The sequence below is a fragment of the Camelus dromedarius genome, chromosome 17, assembly GCF_036321535.1.
Source record: "Camelus dromedarius isolate mCamDro1 chromosome 17, mCamDro1.pat, whole genome shotgun sequence".
Classification (NCBI taxonomy): Eukaryota; Metazoa; Chordata; class Mammalia; order Artiodactyla; family Camelidae; genus Camelus; species Camelus dromedarius.
The window spans coordinates 1,167,432-1,188,911 of NC_087452.1; the positions used below are offsets into that span (position 1 = coordinate 1,167,432).

General features: G+C 44.7%; 1 protein-coding gene across 2 annotated transcripts in view; it reads left to right on the forward strand.

Moving 5' to 3' along the window:
- KBTBD12 (kelch repeat and BTB domain containing 12) overlaps window positions 1-21,480 on the forward strand; it is a 48,663-nt gene that overhangs the window by 2,611 nt on the left and 24,572 nt on the right. For both annotated transcript variants that reach the window (XM_031471066.2, XM_010981304.3), the window contains exons 2-4: window positions 4,638-5,818; window positions 9,201-9,471; window positions 11,533-11,683. In XM_031471066.2, coding sequence (XP_031326926.1) covers window positions 4,647-5,818; window positions 9,201-9,471; window positions 11,533-11,683 — 1,594 coding nt within the window. In that variant the 5' untranslated portion in view covers window positions 4,638-4,646. The remainder of the gene's footprint in view (window positions 1-4,637; window positions 5,819-9,200; window positions 9,472-11,532; window positions 11,684-21,480) is intronic.

Here is a 21,480-nt window from a genome sequence, read left to right on the forward strand (position 1 = left end):
GACACATGTAGCTCTGGTTCGTTCTTTTTCATCCTGTACAATATCCTCTTGAGTGAAGGTGCTACAGTCTTTCTGTTCTCCTGTTAATGGGTATTTAGGCTATTTCCAAGTTTTTGCTATTTCAAACAGAGCTGCTATGAATTTAAACTAGTTTTAACTTCAGCAAAACATGGAGGCATGGTTGTGTGTATCCATCGTTATTTAGAAAAAATAGCAATTTTAAAGATAATGTAAAGATGATAAAATCAAACATTGTGAAAGTAAAACTTTGGCAGTTTAAGTAAATTAACCTTTTTACGCCACACTAAAATTTACAGCGGTCCATTTCTTAAAACTAAATATACTGGACATGGGTATTACTGCATTGTAGATTTGCAAAGTAATTAGGCTTTATTCTTGTGATTTATATTTATCTTTGCTATTTGTTTTTTCTCCATTATTATGGGTACTATTAATATGAATGCACCAATTCAGCCTTCTATAAATTGGAGCAGAGAATAACTTCCCAGTGATATCACTGAGAACATTTATATAATTTTATTATGCTGATGAAAGGGGAATGCCCTCTGTGCCCTCATTATAAGAAACAGTCGTTGTCAGCAATCCTTTATTTGCAAGCTGCGTCTTACCCGCAAGCAGTTGTATATGGACCCAAACCTCGTTATTATTGGAAAATTGTTTCTACAGGTATATCCGGCTTCAGCTCTACCAAGCAGGTTTTACCAAGCAGATTACACATTGTCCGAGCGTGGCCTTATTTAATGTTGTCAAACTATTCTTTAAAAAAAATTTTTTTTCATTGAAGTATAGGTGATTTGCAATGTGTTAGTTTCTGGTGTACAGCAAGGTGATTCAGTAAGATAGATAGACAGACAGACAGCTATGTATTCTTTTTCTTTTTCATGTGCTTTTCCATTATGGTTTATTACAAGATACTGATTATTGTTCCCTGTGCCAACTATGCTTATATAATGACCCAAAGTAATCCCAGGTGAGGAAGCAGAGACATGCTAAGAAACTCTCTCGTGTTGTAAATGGCACAGCAAGGTCTCAGAACCCAGTCTCGGCAACCCAGGCCAAAAGCCCGTGTTTTTCACCTCTGAGCCACACTCTGCTGCACCACTGTGAGCATTTGGTTACAAATGGCTGATCTAACTTCTTTGTTTATATACATTATCTCCATTTTACAGATGCAGAAACCAAGGTTTGGAAAGGTTATATAATTTTAGGATTACAGCAAGCAAGTGGCCAATCTGACCCAGGACTCCCTTCAAAGCCCCCACCTGCAATGCCAGTATCTTCTGGGTACCTTATGTGTACAAGAAACAATGCTGACAATGTTTATTGAAGTATGGTGGCTAATTCAACTGCTCAGGGATCTTTCAGGATTTCCACCAGTAAATTCATTTGGTCTGTAAATCCACAGCAATTAGAGTTGCTTTTGGAGGTTGTATAAAAGGCAATTGGAAGGAAAGGGTACTTAACAAATGTATGTGCCCATTCAAAAAATTCATAAATGTTTCTTCTGAATGTTTGAAACAGTTATTTCTGTTTTAAAAGTATTTTTTGTTGTTGTTGAAGCCAATGTTTGGGGCAGAGAAACTGCATCCAAATATTTATTCAAAATTGATTTATATTTGGGAATCTTGGGGACAACCAGATGATCTTTTTAAAATAGGAGGCTGACCCTTCCCCTTCTGAGAACTCTCTAGCTGGATCTGAGCAGAGAACTGGAAATCAGGCACCAGATAGGATACTGTCCTACTCATGACCTAGAAAGTGGACTTATTTATAACAGTGGAACAGGAGTTGGCTGTCTCGAATAGCCCATGAGCTAAGAATGAATTTTATCATTTTAAATGGCTTTTTAAAATCAAAATAACAACGATATTTCATGCTGCAAAAATACATGAAATTCAAGTTTCAGTATCCGCAGAACATTTCACCGGCACGGGGCCATGCTCCTTTGTTCCTGTGTCGTCTGTGGCTGCTCCTGCTGTGCCACAGCAGAGCTGAGTTGTGAGGACGGAAATCTGCAAAGCCTGAGGTGTTTGCTCTCTGGCCCTAGTTTGCTGCTTGCACTAGAGGGAGTGACCGAGTTCACACTTCGGAGTCAGATGGAACTGGGTTCAAGACTCGGTTCCTGCGTCTGTAAAATGTTGTGGCCTTTCAATGAGATGCAGTAAACGCAGAAGAGTGACTGTGATTTTTGCCTTGTAACAAGGAGGAATGAGGGTAAGGAGAGGTTTCCATGATTCTCTTACTTGGTGGTATGAGTAAGAGAAAATATAAGAATATACCAAAAGTGAAATTTTATAAAATATGTCACTGCAATTACCTTAAACGACGTTTTCTCAATATTTTTGCACATGCCATTTATACTAGTCAGGACTCACTCCAAATTCAAACTGGCTTAAACAATGAGGGCATGGTTTCTGTCTCAAAGTGGCGAAGTTCAGGCGTAGGGCATGCTTCCAGCTCCCGCGCCCTGAAGTCTCTGCCTTCTTCCTGTCTTGGCTTCGTCCCCACGCTGCCCACGGGCACACGGCTGCCGCAGCTCCAGACCTCTCATCTTTGTAACATGTGGAGCCTCCAACCACTGGACCGGAGACAGCTTCCCTCCCATCAGGCCTGTCTCAGGTCCTATGCCAGTCCCGGCACCAGTCACAGTGGTGAGGGGAATGGGAGCCGCCCCAGCCCGCGGCAGCGAGGGAAGGCAGGCTGGATTCTAGAAGGCCGACACTGCCCACTGCAGAGCCGCTTATAAGACATTACCTGTAACGTGTTTATAAGGACGGCCGGCACACGCTGTGCTGCTTACTCCATTTGTAGCCTCTCTCTGAAACCCACGCCACCTACGTTTTGCTAAACCAGCCCTGTGCCAAAAAGTTCAACAAGGGTGGTTTGGTCCCTGCCTTAAAGATACGAAATGCTCGGGTCCCCGGCATCTCGTTTGCTCCTCGCAGTGTCATCCCTTAGGAACGAAGGAGACTGAACTGCCTGTAGTGCGCTGGATTGAGCACTCCCACCTGGAAGCTGCTCTCGGTCTTCTCGCATTGTGGGTGCTGGTACCCATTGAGGGGTTCTTGTATACCGGTACAAATGAGAGAGAAACTTCTAAAACATTTCCTTAAAAGAAAGTTTTTAATCCTTTTTAGCTTGAAGTAACAGCTGTCATCCATAAAGCTGATTGATTTGTTTTTGTGTGAGGAGGTCTACACAATATGATTTAGGCTCATCATAGTGTGTTGTGAGAGAGTTCAGAAATGTAATGACCTCTTAGTCACCCGTAATAGGATCCTCTTTGTAAAACTCTAAAGCAAGTAAAAGCAAAAAGCAAAGGTTGACTTCTAACCCGCAAGCCCTTGCAAAGAAAGTCTGAAGCGTTTATTGAAATAAAGCTGAGCCATTAATGCCAGAAAACCCAGCAAGGAGGGTTTTATCTCTATTTCTAATATTGGCTGGTTGTCGTAATTCCACACACTTCAGCACAGCAATTTTTAGGTCTTAGAGTTGCCGTTACATAACTAAACTTTCCTGTCACTCTCAACATGTGTTCCCTACAATGAACTTGAATTCAACACTGAAAAAAATAGCCGTGTCTCACTGAGACGCATAAGATTTCTAATCCTTTACAGGATTACAGAAGCTTAGAAAACATATAACCTTTACAGCTGACAAGTTTTGCTTTCACAGTGTTGAAATGACCACCTCCTCTCCTTTCTCAGCTGCCATCAGTGCTTGTTCTTAACCGCATGCAACTTACAGCCACCTAGGACCTAGAGAGGGTGACAGGCTTGAGATCCCCTCCTTGCATTAAGGCTTCTGGCTCTGGGAATGTCCTTCTTTAAATCAAAACAGCTAATCAGCTTCCTTGAAACATCCTGTTCCCGGGGAAGGGAAAGCTGGGACAACCGTCTTAAGACTTCCAGTCAGACTAGTGCTTTTCCAGGCAAGAGGTGGCTCCGTCTCTGCCACCGTGAAACAGGGAACAGAGAGAAGCTGAGCACGGAGGGGGAGAGAGACGGGATGGCTTCTGCATCTTCTAAGTCGGGGAGGGTGCAGCCGTAAGCGTCCAGCACCGCGAGCCCCGCAGCAGCAGGCGTTGCGTTGTGCTTTCCAAAGCCCCGGTGTGAATTATCTGCCCCAGAGCGAAGTCGGAGCAGAATTTTAGTCGACTTTTCTTTCAGGCAGCCCACACGGCCCCTCTGTGATTCTGTGGATTGACCATTATAGCATCTGGGTGTGTTTTGGGGGAAGGTGCACACGGCCTTTTAGGTGACGTTGCATCTCCTCAGACAGAATGTCACCTAATGCCCCGATTCCTCCGCCCGCGGGTCAGCTGGACTTGGTAACTGGAGATGGGTTAATGCAAAAGGTGCCATCTTATCCTCCCCTCCTGATTCACCGCGGAGGGCAGGGCTCTCCAGCTGGTTAGGAAAATGTTAGTGGTTAATAATTCACTGCTTTTACAATCAACCATATTATTTTTAAATACCAAAATAGTTGTCTTAAAGCTAAACTACTCTGCTTGGAGTGAATATTTACTTATAAATGCTTCTTAGAACTCATGCTGCGGATTTAAATCACAGATAATTTTTTTCTTAGAAGAAAACTGCTGCTTTTCTTTCCCTCAGGAGTGTGACATGGCTTCTCCGTGCTTTGTGGGTCATCAGACGTGCAAACAGGCCGTCGGGAGCCAAGCTCCGTTTGCAGGAGACTCACTCAGAAACGCTGGGGAGGGTGCCATGGAGTGCAAGACCGAGGGAGAAGGAAAGCACCAACACAGCTTGAATTTGCTGAACACAGTTAAGAGCATGAGGGACCTGGCAGAAATGGTCGACGTTGTCCTCGTAGCGGAAGGGGAGAGGTTTCCTTGCCACAGACTGGTCCTGGCTGCGTTTAGTCCTTACTTCAAGGCGATGTTCACCTGTGGACTCGCCGAGTGTTCTCAGAGGGAGGTCGTGCTCTACGACACCACGGCGGAAAGTGTGTCGGTGATACTAAGGTACATGTACGAGGCGGCTTTGGAGATCAGCAACGCCAACGTGCAGACTGTGGCGATGGCCGCCTATTTCATGCAGATGGAGGAGGTCTTCGGTGTGTGTCAGAAGTACATGATGGACCACATGGATGCCTCCAACTGTGTAGGCATCTACTATTTTGCAAAGCAGATTGGAGCTGAAGATTTAGCCGATCAGTCGAAGAAATATTTATATCAGCACTTTGCTGAGGTGAGCTTACACGAAGAGATACTAGACATTGAAGTGCACCAGTTTCTGACGCTTATCAAATCGGATGACCTGAACGTGTCCAGAGAGGAGGGCATTCTGGACTTAGTTCTGAGGTGGGTAAACCACGACCAGCAGCCGCGCTCACCACATCTTGTGGAGCTTTTGAAGCAAGTTAGGCTGCAACTGATCAGTCCTTCTTTTTTAAGACAAGCCCTAAAAAGGAACACGATGCTTCTGTGTGATGCCGACTGCATTGACATCATTCAGAACGCGTTCAAAGCCATCAAGACCCCCCAGCAGCACTCACTCAACCTCCGCTATGGCATGGAGACAACCAGTCTTTTGCTTTGCATTGGCAACAACTCTTCAGGAATCAGGTCACGACGTAGGAGCTACGGGGACGCCAGTTTTTGCTACGATCCTGCCTCTCACAAGACCTACTTCATCTCGTCTCCCAAGTACGGGGAGGGGCTGGGCACCGTGTGTGCCGGCGTCGTCACGGAAAACAACACCATCATTGTGGCTGGAGAGGCAAGTGCCTCTAAACTCTCCAGACAGAAGAACAGGGGTGTTGAAATCTACAGGTTGGTGTCGAGCAACATACTTGTGAATGTTTTAATTGTCTTGCTTTGATGTTAGCAACAGCAGAAGAAAGCCCCCCCTGAAAGAGTGATCACGCCTTAAATTACATGTATTACCCTGGAATCATGTATATTGCATACATGTAAAAGTCACAATGAAGTCACCCACATTTTTAAATTATTTTTCTCTCCCTTTAATTGTTAAGAACATATAGTTGAATTTGCATTAGTTAAATGTATGTATTTTATGATTCCATTGTATATTTTCACTCTTAATTTTCATGATTTATTCCTGTGATATAACTGCTTTGTTCTTGAAGAGCCAGATATAACCTAACAACAAGTTAAGTTTATTAACACTGACTACTTTGAACTGACTGTTTTTAGTTCATGACTGAGAGTAATGAGTCATTTTTTTCTCACCCCAAATTACTAATTACCTGTTAGTTTTTATTCTGCACCACTGATTCCCATGGGGTGAGTGTTCGGAGCCTAAGAGTGCTTCCACCCTGGAGCTGTAAGGGGCAGGAGTGTCTGCTAAGGAGCGGTGTATCGTCTGCGTTTTGTCTGTGAGGACAGAGAGGTCTGCTCGCTGATATTCAGCAAGAACTCAGCTCCTGACTCCACCGGGTGACCAGACACACATGCACAGGAAGTCAGGCTCTCCCTCCACACCCTCCCCCCTGGGGCCCACGTACCGGGTTTGCACAGAGCTCTCAGTTCTTCTGGACGGTGAAGTGGGGACAGAGAAGGAGCGAGCGGGCTGGTGTTCCCTGTCACCTGCCAGCATCCCCTGCTGCCTCTGTCACATTCACACGAGGAAGGCGTGTCCCATCTCGCCTAGTAGCAGCAGGGTGGGGACGCGAGCCCTGGACAGGGACTGGCCCTCTGCCCGCCGTGGCAGGTGACAGTGGTTCACTGAGTCGCAGAGCAGCCGCTCAGAGCTTCCAGGTACAGACCGTGGGGCCCTTCCAGGAAGGAGGCCTGGCTTTCCCGGGACGGTTCCCGTGGGTCCCCACCACTAGACTCCTACATGTCCTCCCCGCCGTGGAGCCTCCCCTGCGCGCGCCCCTGGGTCTTTAGGTAGATCTTCTTCCTCATGATGGTTGTAAGTCCACGATTCTGCCATCAGAATTAATTTTTAACGAGCATCCAACCCTGGCAAAATGTCTGTTTTGATCCTCAAACGTCTCTCCTCTTAACTTTTCTTGGCCGCCTACTCCCCTTTCCTGTGGCAGGCGTGTACCCCACCCCCGTTTCCTTCTCATCCATCCTGAATCACGTGGGTTCCCATCACCAACGGGCTCTTCCACGCTGGCCAGAATTAGCGTCAGAGCATCCGTTCAAAGCCCTCCTCATTCCTCCAATAAGGAGATCACCAGGAAGGCAAGTAGAGAGGTCACCAGGAGCACTGCTTGGGGCTTAAACGAGCCCCCGGGCAGATGCCCGCGTTCTCTCGCAGAGGGCTGCCGAGTGTGTGAGAAATGATCCTGCCTCTTGTCCCGTTCACTTCCCCTCCGCCCTCTTCAGTCCCCTCCGCTCCTTTGCTTGTGGATTTCCACGCAGGTATATTTCTTCTGGACTTAAGAGAGGAAGCAGGCTAGTTCTCCAGTAGGCTGTTTCCTTCAAAAAGACACACCTCTCCAGCCCTCCAGCTCCCGCGCACGAACAGCGGGGGACACGTGGGGCCCTTGCTTAGACTGTCAGCCTCTGAACACTGGATGCCTTTGCCGCTGTTCTTTTCTGTTTTTAACGTCACATCCAAAATAACAAGTTTTACAGCTTTATCTGGGCATCTTCTCCCCCCATTTTCAATTCAAAATATGAAAACAAAAATCAGACTAGCAAGTTGCCCAGCAAACGTGTATTTCCCGACCTTCACGGGCTGTATGTTTCGTTCTTGGCCTGCTTCCTTAAACCATGTCTCAGAAAACCAAGCCCCATCTTTGAGCTCTGTTTCTATAATCACTGGCCTCGCTTTAGCACTGGCCTTACTGATAGACACCTAATCCTCCCTCTTCTGCTAAAATCCAGTACAATTAAACACAGTGGTGAAAATACGGCCCGCGACGCCGGGGACCCTGGTTTCCTACCCAGAATCTCATAGAGGACAGCTATCGTGAGGTCTGGTAAGTCTCCGCAGTCAGTCTGCGACAAGCCAGACTTCGCCGCAGGAAGGGGCACAGCCGTCCGACGCCCCTGCCGAGCCTGAAGGAGACGTTGTCCCTGGGGAAGCGTGTAAGCGCTGGCCTAGAACAACGGGGGGGGGGGGAAGCGCCTATCTGAGGCTTGACGCAAGACACACAGTCTGTTCTTAGAAGCTGTACCTGTATAGAGCGCACACAGTTTCCTCATTTGTTTCCAAACAGATCTTTTCTCTCTTATTTTCCACATTTTTCTGGCTTTTGTTTTTTCTTTGTTTTCGTTTTGAATTCCAAGTATGCCTTCTGAATTTTCTAGGACAGACCTAATTTCACATATTTTTTATCCCACTGTCCTCATAAGTACTTCTGTCCTCTTAGACTGTGTATTCCAGTCACGACCGGAGAAAACAGACTTACCAGGAGGCCAGGCGAAGAATCGCCACAGACTCCACACTCAGCGACTACGTAACGCCGGCCCCCACACACCCCACACGCCCGTCCACAGAGGCAGTTACTTAATGTGTGGGGTTCCAGGAGACACTGAAAGGCCAGAATTTATCCCAGTGTCCCTGCGAAGGCCCAAGACTCTTCTCAGACCCACAGAGTTACTCACGGTGGAAATGATTGAAATAACCATACCCAGTAGCCTAAAATAGATGTCAGATGCCCAGCGGGTTTTGATACACTCAGATGCCCTTGACTCGGTTCTAAGCCAGTTAAAACCACAAGAGCAAGCCTTAAAATTCTGTGTGCCCTACCTCATCCGTTAGAGATCTGAACTGAAATGTCTCCAGATTCTCAGCTCTAAAGCTGATTTCCTTAATGTAGTATTAAAGTGAGACTTCTGGTCCACAGATTAAGACTTTTTTTCTTATTTTTACTTATTCTCATATGGTAAAACTATAAATAATTTGCTCAAAGACTTTCCCATTTTTAATTTTCTTTCCCAGAATTAGGAAATGAAGGCTACTCCTGGATAATCTATACTTTTTCAATATATTATTTTTTCTAAAATTCTCTGGGTAGATGTGGTTGAATGTTTCCGTGCACATTATATTTTGTTCAGCGTTTCTTGCCCAAAGGAAGCTCAAACCTGTATCACTATTTTATATTAATATTTTTCCTCTCCAACTAGAAGAACCAAATCGCGTTGTTTTTAATTGGAAAAGAAACAAGTGTGTTTCTCTGGTAAGTTGTTTTCTCGTTAACTTTAACGCTGGCTTCTCTCTGTTAATTTACAGGTATCATGATAGAGGAAACCAATTTTGGGAGAAGTTGTGCACAACTGAATTTCGAGAGCTCTATGCCCTGGGCAGCGTCCACAATGACCTCTATGTTATCGGAGGACAGATGAAAATGAAAAATCAGTATCTCATTACAAACTGTGTTGATAAGTACTCTGTGAAGCAGGACAGCTGGAAAAGGGTGTCTCCCCTTCCTCTACAACTGGCGTGTCACGCTGCGGTCACGGTGAATGACAAACTTTATGTGATCGGAGGCTGGACCCCTCAGGTTAAGGAGTTCCCCACGCCCCTCACCGCACGGCTGTGCTGAGCTGGCTGCGCGCTGAGCACGCTGCAGTTGTTGAATACTAAGAGTGTGGCTTACATTTTGGTAATGCTTTTTACTTTACAGAATATTAAACTTGAGATTTTAAAGTGTCAAAGTAGTTCAGGAGAAGGACTTTTGAAGAGTGTTATTCATAGACACGACCTCATCCCGTATTGGTGCTCTGTCCTTGTCCTTTGTAACCCTCCCCATTCCCGCTGCCCGTGAAAGGTGCCTCCGCTCCGGGCTGGTCTGTCAGGAGCCCCGGGCAGGGGCGGGGACGCTGCAGCCTCCTGCCAGTTCTGTCTGCTGTCGTGCGGCCTGAGGCAGGTAGCTCGGCTCTTCCACATTCAGGTTCTTGGTCTAAGCCGGAAACCAGAACCTCCTGTGACAGCACAGCCATTCCACCACAGCTGCTGTGAGGCTGAATGCTTCTGGTCTTCGCTGGGCACCCGCAGGTAGAGAAACCAGAGGCTGTACTGAGGCCCTGCAAAGGGAGGGGAGGCCGGCCTGGAAGGTTGGTGGAGCGTGACCACAGTGGCCGTTTCTTTCCTCTTCGGTGTCCCTCTCCATGCCTCGGGGCTCCCACAGCAGTGTCACTCCAGTGCCCCCTGCCCTGGCTGTCCAGTCTTTCTAATAAAGATTAATCTCACTAGCGCATTGTCTGTCCTCGTGACATCAAGAAATTTTATTTTTGCCTATATGATTCCTTGTTTCTCCAGATGTGCTTCATGATAAAATTGATGCTTTCTGCATTCACTTCATAAGCCTGGATTTTGCCTTTTATAGTATATCACACCTGTTTTAAACCCTTAAACTTCACATTGAATGCATTTTTAATTCATGCTATGTATCAAAAAAAGGCGTAGAGTTAATCACAGCTAGCAGCTGAAACCTGACAAACTATTTGTAATTAAGCTTTTCTCAGACCTAGTCATTACATAGTTAATTTTGCATAAATATTTTCCAAAGACAACTTAGAAGCTTTTCTTTGCTTTTCTTTCACTAAATCAGAGATTAAATACTTAAATCAGAAGGAAAATTAAAACAATAAAGTCAGTATTTCCTAATTTATACCGTCTTCGAACACATGAGTATTTACTGCATAAGGAAAGCTTTCTCTAATCTGTACCTAAAAGAATACATTAAACTGCGAGATCGCCGGGGTTGTGCCTGCACCAGCGGGATCATAGCTCTGATACGGTCCATGTAAAGCAGCTAGCTAAAATTAATTGCGTGCAACTTTCGTAAGTATGGAAACTATTTCTGCTTTGAACACCTGCATCCAGAACATAAAACAAAAGACACTCAAGCATCTTTAGCTTGAAGTCATAAAACTTCCTGACACACCGCAGACAAAAAGTATTACTTCACCCAAAGTCTAGGATATATCTGTGTGTATTCAACTCCTATTGTCTCTAGTCATTAAAACATCTATATACACACAAAGAAAATAAATACATAAAAATAGCTGCAAATAATTTATGTTAGTCCATGCATCTTGAAAATTAAATTCAGACTGCTCCTATATCATGGTATAGAAATACTCTCATTACTGAAACACTAAGATGTTTCTGTAATTTTGTTCCATTTGGGTTAGAAAAATATAAGGAAAAATGCCTTATAAATTATTAAAATTAGGTTCTCACAGATATTATTTAAGTCCACCAATGTAAAGGTTGGTAAAATAAAATTATACTTTAAACACTGTTCAAAAAAGCTTGGCTTCCTTTTTAAGGCTTTGCAATGCTTCATTAAAAAAGAAAAATGCTGTATCGTCTCATCGCTACGATCACAGACTGTGTGCTGTAACCCACCCCTGAGCCCCATTATGACACAGCGTGCAGTCCCCTGACAGTGACAGCGCACCTGTAGCCCCAGGTCATGGGATGCGGTGTGTCTGTGGGCAGGAGCCACGGCAGTTAACCTCTATTTGTCTCCTTGGCCATCTGCTCTGATTAAGTGCGCTGGCAGGCTCGCAGCGCTAAGTGGTGTGCATCACAGTGGCTGTCATATTTCATACAGATGGACCTTCCTGATGAAGAGCCTGATCGATTAAGCAACAAAGTGCTGAAGTACGACCCCAGCCAAGATCAGTGGGCGGAGCGGGCACCCATGAAGTACGCGAAGTACCGATTCAGCACAGCGGTGGTCAACGGCGAGATCTACGTCCTGGGTAAGAAGCAGCGGGTCGCTAAGGGCGCAGCTGCTTTTCCTTTCTCAGCACTTTGCCTCCGTGGAAATGAAAGAGGGCGAGAGCCCCCTTCCTCCTGCAGCCCAGTTCAAACCCACCCAGACGCAGCCCCGATGTGCTTCTGTGTCTTATTTTCTAGAGCGCAGTCAGACACGATTAAAGGCCAGTGACTGATTAAAAGCAAAGGCATTTTTGTCAAACGCTCAAGTGGCGTGGGTGCAAGAGCGGCAGTGACACACCCTTCCAGGCCCACCAAGCGCCACACTGCGGAAGGGCAGCGAGCCTCTGGCCGCCTTCAGTGGATGAGACGCGGGCTCTCGCAGGGGAGGGAGCCAGCGTGCCGGAGAGGCGCCGGGGTCAGGCCGGCCCGCCTCAGGGCGCCCCACCCACCGCTTCCCCACGTCAAGTCACTTTTCATCCGAACGCGTGTTTTCTTAGCTCAGGAACGAACGTGTGTGGTCTGGTCCCAACCAGTAGGGACTGGGAGAGGCTGGGTCGTTTCCACGGAAGAGGGTAAGAGCAGTTCGAGAGAGTCCCACACCTCCCCGGTCCTCCTCACCCCTTGTTTCTCCTCTTGCGTTGCGTCCTTTGCTCCTCTCCCTAACGTCACCCTCTGTCACTCACCTCCCCAGTCCCCATGAGTCCGGGAAGCACGAGGCTGAGGTGGGGGTGACTGGACTGGAACGTGGGAACTATGCCAGCTCTGTATTTCGTCCCATTGGCATCCACGGCCAACTGGCAAAAACATGGGGGGGCACGCTGGGCACAAAGAGGTGGGGGGCACGGAACACAGGCTGAAAGAAAACCAAGCATTCCAGTAGGTTTTTTTTTTTTTTTAATTAATAGACTTAATTTTTTTTAGAGCAGTTTCAGGCTCACAGCAGAATTGAGCAGAAAATACAGAGTTCGCACATAGCCCTCCCCACCTACACATATATCCTCCCCTGCCCTCAGCATCCCTCATCAGTGTGGCGTGTTTGGTACAATCAATGAACCAACATGGACACATTATTATCAACCAAAGTCCATAATTTACATTAGGTTCACTCTTGCTGTTGTACATTCTACGGGTTTTGACAAATGCATAGTGACATGTAGCCACCACTGCAGTGTCATACAGAATAATTTCATTGCCCTAAAAATGCCCTGTGCTCCATCTGTTCATCCCTCCCTCCCTCCCTCCCTCTCCCCAAACCCCTGGGAACCACGATCTTTTTATTGTTTCTGTAGCTGTGCCAGTGGGTTTGTTTTTCTAACTAAAGGGAAGCCACTGTCTCCCAGCTGCCTGCACAACCCGAAGCAAATAACTGATGCGCTCAGATTTGATGGCTTTGTGACTTTAGTAGCAAGAACGTTATGCGACATATTTAAGACTGCCTCGGTTGTGGACTCCCTCGTCATTGCAGTTTAGTTTCCCCTGGATAGGCTCGTGGTACTTTCATCACAACCACGTGCTGCGTCACAGGCCTGTCAGAGATATGCCTGCGCTAGGTTAGACTGCCCAGGACAGAGGTAACACTCGACGAGCGAAGAGCTGACCTACCAACTGTACTGAGGCTGGATGTAGTCAGAGTGGGATGAAAGCAATGTGTCAACTGCAGCAAAATGAGATCCCCCCAATGGAGCCACAACTCGGCTAGAAGTGGAATAAAAGTGACATTTTGTCTTTTTTGGTAAATTTATGGGGACAGACACCTTAGAGTCACCCTCTGGAGCTCACACTTCATGGCATGAAGAATGTCCACTGCATGAATGGAAAGAAGTAGATTTTAAGGGACCTGTAAGATTTGATAAGTGGGACAGGGAAAAGAGTGTGCCGCCAGGAAGGAGGCAGTGGGAGGGCAGGGGAGAGCATGCAGGGGGAGGCGGAGCAGAGGTGTGGAGGGGACGGGGGTAAGGGCAGAGGAGGGGAGGAGAGTGAGTCGGGAGCCCAGCAGGAGCAGGGAGTCGTGGGACAGGGACCTAGGAGCCGGACGGCAAAGGCTGCTGGATGAAGAATTAAGAGAACACGGGCAAGCAGTGAGAAGCTACACAGAAACAACGCGATCAGAGAAAGTTCCGGGAAGACTGCTGGGGTGAGGACACAAAGCGCAGGTCAAAGGTGAGCAGACCCTGGAGGTGAGGAGACCGACTAGGAAGTCTTCCACAGCAGCGCAGAACTTCATTTCTGGACATTCAGAACTGAGGACCGGAGTCACAGTCACTCAGATACATTCTACCAACTTGTAAGATTCAATCCAGGAGAGTCAAGTTTCCCAATCCTTGCTAATTGATTCCCAAATATATGTATAAGCTTTTAAAGGAAGTGAGGTTCGCTCGTTTAGGTGTTTTTGTAGTAGTCTTAGTTCAGATTTGATTGTTCATTGTAGGCATAACTGGAGTTTGGGCAAATGCACAGAACCCTAAAACCTCAGTGTCAGTGACTCACAGGTATCGTCCCGTCATCTGTTAAGTGTCTTAGCAAAAGCCCTGTCTGCTGTTGGGGGTCTGTATGTGCCCTGCTACGACTGAGGTCACTGCCAGGTAGTGTAACAATGAGCCGTCTCCCTAATACCTGTGACGGATTTACTTCCTGTCTCCTGGACAGTCTACAGGCTACCCCCGGAGAGCAGCCGCGGAAGTCTCCTTCTCCGTGCAGGAACAGCGGTAGGCCCTGATGCCACCATTCACTACCTCTATGCCCCTAGTCTCATAAAGCTTTTTTGGGGTACTGTTAAAATTGGAATACCTAGCCCTTGGAGATATGATTAAGTAAAACAATGTATGTTCTATCCCTCCAGTGTAAGTGTTCAGGTGTTATAACTACTGTTCCTTGAACCCCTTTATGTTGCAGACACTTTACCTAATTCTTTGCAAAAAGAATTTCATTTAACGGTCACAAAAAACTGACACAGTATTAACTCTCTTCTGAGATATCCAGACTGATCCTCCCACTGGAAATACCAAAAATGTTGGGTAAAACATATGTTTAAAATCTTCTGAAAGCTCCTAAAATCTGCTATGGCAGTAAAAATCTAGCAGGCCAAAAATCTAAGTGCAAGCAGACTTCTAGCTATGGAGGAGCGGAAAGGTAGGCATTCTCTCTCCAAAAAAGCAGCTATGAAGCCAGACAAATTTGTCAAAAAACATGCATGTCAGATCTCTGGACGTCAACCAAAGACAAGAAACTGAGAAGAGCTTAACTTCTCAAACTGCTGCACTGGAAGCAAGCCTCAGGCAGTCTGGGACATTCTGCTCCCCAGCCCAGTTCATCCTGCGCAGAGTCCTGCCAGGGAGGCTCGTCTGCAGGCTGGCAGCTTGGTTGGCTGAAGGGGGCTGCCATGTTTGGGAGTGGAGCTTGGAAAACCAACACTTACAGTGGCAAATGGGAAAGCCTGCAGTCTTCCTAGCTCGATCTTTTAGTGGTGGTTGGGACAGCAGCAGATAAGAAAACTAGCCAGAAACTTAACAGGGATCAGCCAGGGAAGCCCTGGAACAAGAGCAGATTCGAAAGGTCAGAAGGAAGAATCAGTGAACTGGACATAGGTCAACTGAAAATATATAATCTGAAGAAAAGACGGAGAAAACTGAAGGAAAATGAGCAGAGCCTCAGAGACACTGGAGTAACAGCAAGCCGACAAATACAGGCATAATGGGAATCCCGGAAGGAGAAGAGGGAAAGGGCCAGGAGTTTCTTTTCAAATAAACAATGGTGAAGAACTCTCACACTTGACAGAAAAACATTAGTCTACAAATCCAAGAAGCTCATCAAACCCCAAGTAAGATAAATTCACAGAGATCCTCACCCAAGCACATCACAGACAAACTACTGAAAGAAAGAAAATTCTTAAAAGCAGCAAGAAAAAAATGTCATCATACAGAAGCGAGAAACTATATGCTCAGCTGGTGACCCACAGAAACAGTGGGGCAAAAAGTGCTGCAGGAAGAAACTCAGCCAAGATTCCATGTTCAGCAAAACTGTCCTTTGAAACAAAGACATTCCCTGATAAACAAAGACTGAGATAATTGTGACTAGCAGACTTAAAAGAAATACTACGGAAATACTAAAGAAATACGAAAAATCCTCCATCTAAAAAGGAAATATCAACTTGAATCCACAGGAAGAAATGAAGAGAAGGAAGAGCACTGAAAATGCTAAATGTAGGAAAATATAAAATGCCGTATGTTTTTCTTTTTTCGTCTCTTAATTTCTTAAGGGATACAAGAGCATATAAATGAATAATTATGGAACTATATTGTTGGGTTTATTACACATGTAGATACAGTATATATAACTATGTAAGAAAGTAGAGGGGAGGAAATTGAGATATGATGGAACAAATCTGCTGTAATTTAATGAAGTTAGCCAGTATTCACCTGAAGTAGATTGTGATAAAGTACCATCCATACTGGAATTTCTAGAGCAACTACTAAGAAAAAATTTTAAATAGTTTGAAAATCAAAAGAATTAAAATGGTACACTTGAAAATGTTAAACACAAAAGTCAGCAAAGGAGGAACAGAGAAACAAAGAAGATATGGAATGGAAACAAATAGCAAGACACAGATGTAAATCCAACCATATCAAAAATTATATTAAAAGGGAATAGACCAACATTTCTATCAAAAGGCTGAGATTTTTCAGACTGGATGAGAAAGTAGGACCAAGTATATGCTGTTTATAAGAGACATACTTTATATTCAGGTACACAGATAGGTTGAAAGTTTTAAAATTTTATAGAAAGAGATATACCATGTAAATAGTGACTCTAAGAGAACTGAAGGTGCTATATCATTATCAGATAAAACAGACTTTAAGACAAGAACTATTACTACAAAGAGAAATTTTATAATAATAAAATGGTCAATACAGCAGGAACATAAACCATTTATAAATGTATCACACCCAACAACAGAGACCTAAAATACATTAGGCAAAAACTGAATGAGAGAGATAGATGACCACCACTGGACATCTCTATCCCACTATCAATAATCGATAAAATAACCAGACTGAAAATCAGCAGTTATAGAAATCTTGAATAGCATTATTAACCAACTTTACCCACCTGATATTTATAGTATACACATATAAACAACAGTAAAATACACAAGCTTTTCGGATGCATATGGAACATTCTCCAGGTTAAATCATATGCTAGGCCATTAAACAAGTCTCAATAAATTTTAAAAATAGAAGTTATTCAAAGCATTTTTTTTTTTTACTACAACAGGATTAAATTATAAGTCAATAACAGGAACAAATTTTTAGGCAATCCTCAAATATACGGAAATTAAACAACACTCTTCTAAATAACCTTTGGGTCAAAAAAAAAATCACAAAGGAAATAAAATATTTTGAACTGAATGAAAACTACAGATCACTATCCCTCATGACCATATATATACAAAAATTCTTAAGAAACAGTGACCAAACCAAGTCTAGCAACATAAAAATGACTATATACCATCCAAAAAATCCTTAAGAAACAATAAACAAACTGAATCCAGCAACATCAAACATTAGTATATACCATGACCAAATTCCTTTATCCCAGGAATGCAGGAATGCAAGGTTGGTTTAATATCAAAAACTCAATTAATATAATACACATATTAATAAAGAACAAAAACCAAACGATCACTTCATAGATGTACAAAAAGCATTTGACAAAACCCAACCCCAATTTATGATAAAAATTCTCAGTGAATTAGGAATAGAAGGGAACTTCCTCAACTTGTTAAAAAGGTATCTATGAAAAGCCCGCAGCTAACATGATACTTAGTGATGAAAGACAGATCTTTCTTCCTAAGAGCAGGAACAACAGACAGATGTCTGTTCTTGCTACTCCTATTAACATTGAAACAGAGGTTCTAGCCAGTGCAACAAGGCGATAAAAAGAAACTAAGCCATACAGACTGGAAAGAAAGAATTTAATAGTATGTATTCACAAATCATGTAATCCTATGTGTAGAAAATCCTAAGGAAGCTACAAGAAAGAAAGAGGGGGGAGGGGAAGGGGGAAGAGGAAGAGGGGAAGGAAAGAAGAGAAAGAGAAAAAGAAACAAAAGAAGGAAAAAGGAAAGAAAAGAAAGAAAGGAAGAGACTAGAGCTAATAACTAATTTTAGACAAAGTCATAGGATACAAAATCAGTATATAAAAATTAATTGTATTTCTATGTACTAGCAATGAACATTCCAAAAATAAAACTGAGAAAATAATCCATTCCCCAAATGCTCAGTATTGCTAATTATTAGAGAAAAGCAAATCAAAACTCAATGAGGAATCACCTCACACCAGTCAGAATGGTATCATTCAAAAGTCCACAAACAATAAATGCTGGAGAGGGTGTGGAGAACAGGGAACCTTCGTACACTGTTGGTGGGAATGTAGTTTGGTGTAGCCATTATGGAAAATAGTATGGAGATACTTTAAAAAACTGAAAATAGACTTACCCTATGATCCAACAATCCCACCCTAGTGTTCATACAGCACTATGTACAACAGCCAAGACATGGAAGCAACCTAAATGTCCATCAACAGATGACTGGATAAAGAAGCTGTGGTATATATATACAATGGAATACTTCTCAGCCATAAAAAAGAGTAAAATAATGCCATTTGCAGCAACATGGATGGACCTGGAGATCATCATTCTAAGTGAAGTAAGCCAGAAAGAGAAAGAAAAATACCATATGATATCACTTAATATATATAGAATCTTTTAAAATGACTCAAATGAACTTATTTACAAAACAGAGACGGACTCAGAGACATAGAAAACAAACTTCTGGTTAACCAGGGGGAAAGGGGATGGGGAGGGATAAACTGGCAGTTTGGGATTAGCAGATATGCACTACGAGATGTAAGACAGATAAACAGCAAGGTACTACTGTAGAGCACAAGGAACTATATTCAGTATCTTGTAATAACCTACAATGGAAAAGAATATGAAAAGAAATATATATACAAACACATATGACTGACTCACTATGCTGTATACCAGAAATTAACACAACATTGTAAAGTGACTATACTTCAGTTTAAAAAAAGAAAAAGGAACTAAAGGGTACTCAGATGTAAACCTAAATGTGAGAAAAAGAAGGTGAAAGAAGCAACTTTCGTTATTTTAGTAACAAGCCCCTTTCCACCACACCTGAGTCTATGTTAAAGAAGAGACTTTTGGAAAGCCCCTAAGGAAGGGGGCTGGGTGCCAGGGGAGGTTTGGAATTTCCAGCTCCACCCCCTGACCCCCAGGGAAGGGAGAGGAGCTGGAGGTTGGTTAATCACCAGAGATGGATGATTCGATCACTCATGCCTGTGTAAAGGCAGAAAACCCCTGATCTGAGGGGTCTGGAGAGCTTCCCGGTTGGCGAACCCAGGGAGGTGCTGGCAGGGAGGCACGGAAGCTCTGGTGCCCCTCCCCTAGACCTTGCCCTGTTCCTGAGTTGTATCCTTTTATAATAAACTGGTGATCTAGTCAGCAAAAAAAAAAAAAAAAAAAAGGAAAAAGGAAATAATCCATTCCTAGTAAGATCAAAATGAGCAGGATGTGTATGAACAAATTCAGCCCCAAAAGTGTGAGAGTCATACACAGAAAACTACAAAAGACTCCCAAGAGGATCAAAGATGATAAAGATGATACAAACAGAGATGTATTCCTTGCTTATGGATTTGAAGACTCAATGTTGTTAAGACACCAATCTTCCCTAAATCGACCTATAGATTCAACACGACCCTTGTACCATCCCAGCACTGTTTCTGAAGTTGGCAAGCTGGTCCCAGAATTAAGTGTAAATGCAGCGAACCTAGAATAGCCAAAACAATTTTGAAAAAGAAGGAAGCGTGAGGGCTTATTTAGCCCATTTTAAAAACCCAGAGCTGCAGAAATCGAGGTATGGTGGTGCTGGCCTAAGGACAAGCATGTGTATCGATGGAACAGAGCTAGAGTTCAGAAATAAATGTTCACATTTTTACTCCGTTGATCTTTGACAATGTGTCAAGGCAGTTCAGTGGGGAAAGATGAACTTTTCAACAAATGTGCCAAGACAATTAGATATTTCTATGTAAACAAGTTAGTTTCGCCCACTACCTTACACCATAGCAAAAAAAAGGAACAACGCTGTATTGTGCACTTAAAGTTTTGTCAAGAGGGTAGATCTCATGTTAAGTTTTTCTACGGCAATGAAATACTATTTTAAAAAATTAAAATTACAAAGCATGCTATTGATCCAAGAATGATGTAAAGGGGTGGGGAAAACACATATTGAGAGAAGAAAATGTGATATAGAAAATCAGAATTATTCTATTGAAGGAAGTGGGGAAGAAGCGGGTAGCAGGAGCCCGGGCTAACGGGGAGAAGAAACATCACAAGACGTGAGCAGAAACAGTTACCAGGAATGTTTGGAAATGAGGAAAGTTCTCAGAACTGAAGGGAGAAATAATGCAGTGGAAAGTAAGGCTTTTCAAGTAACAGATGAAATTCAGTTGAGTAACACTGGTGCCCGACAGACTGACAACTTCCACTGGAGAGATGGTAGCTCCTCGTCACACTGTAATTTGGTTCAGCAAATACCGCTGGGCCTGTGACGTGTCAGACCCCAGGCTGGACGCTGAGGACCAGACAGGAGACACACACGCTGTGCCCAGGGGATGCTCACAACCCAGGACGAGCTACAGACAGGTAACTGTGCGCGTGTTAAGTGCACGCCTGTGGGAGCACAGCGGACGTCGGCTCACTCACTGCACAGGCAGGAATTAGTCAAATGAAGAAAAGGGAGAAAGATACACTTGGCACCGGGAGCAACGTGAGTGCAAACATGGCAGAGAAAGATTAGGCTGAGTTACTTTAATGCTTTAATATCTCACTTCACAAGTGAATCGTGAGGCAGCCTGTTTCTCAGTTAAATGCAGGAATGGTTAGCTGGTCAGAGACCTTTCACTGGGCCAAGCGGGCTGACGGTATGCAGGAGTCTGTTTGGGGCTAGTGCTGTTACAAAGTGGGAGGCGTGTTGTCAGCCGTAGAAGTGAGGCTGGCGTTCGCTGCAAGGCAGAGGAGTCAGCAGAAGGGCTGCCTGCCGCTCTTCAGGGGGAGCCCCGTCTGACGGACTGTTCCGGGGCCTGTTCACTGAAGTGGGTTAATGAATCAGCTGGTTGATCAGGCTGGAAACCAGCTCTGGTTGGCTTGTGACCATGGCTGTAGTACAAACCGTCTTTTCCCAGGCGTGTTGGCCTTTTACAGATCCTCGCTCTCCCCTTCCGGCCTTCTACCGGGCAGAGCAGTAGGAGAGGCCACCAGGGCGGTCCAGATGCCCTCCACGGGTGTTGGGCCTTCTTGAAGACAGGATTTTATCCGTGGGCCCGATGTTCAGTTTGCGTGCTGACCCACAGGAGTTCATCCTGCTCTTGCCATTTGTTGGAACACTTGCTAGGACAGCGGCCACGTGGATTTAAGGCTCCGGACAAACAGTCGAGCTGCGCAGTGCACAGGTGTGACGCCGCGCCACGGCGAGGGGCTGGAGGGCTCTCCGCAGGCACGGTCTAGGCCCCCCCAGGTCCGACCGTGAGAAAAGCCTCAGCAGCTGCCTGAGTGCTGGTCTCCTTGAGAGTCAGCCTGGCTTTTCTTCTTGCGTGGATGGCGGCTGCTCTGCCTGACCCGTGGGGTTAACCCAGGCGCAGACGGAGGCGTCAGCGGCGGCGCAGGCCCCACTCGGTCAGCAGTAGGACATCCAAGCCTGTGCTAATTTCCACAACTGCTTGTGCAAAGGAATTTTAACTGGTTGGCTCATGATTTTCTACA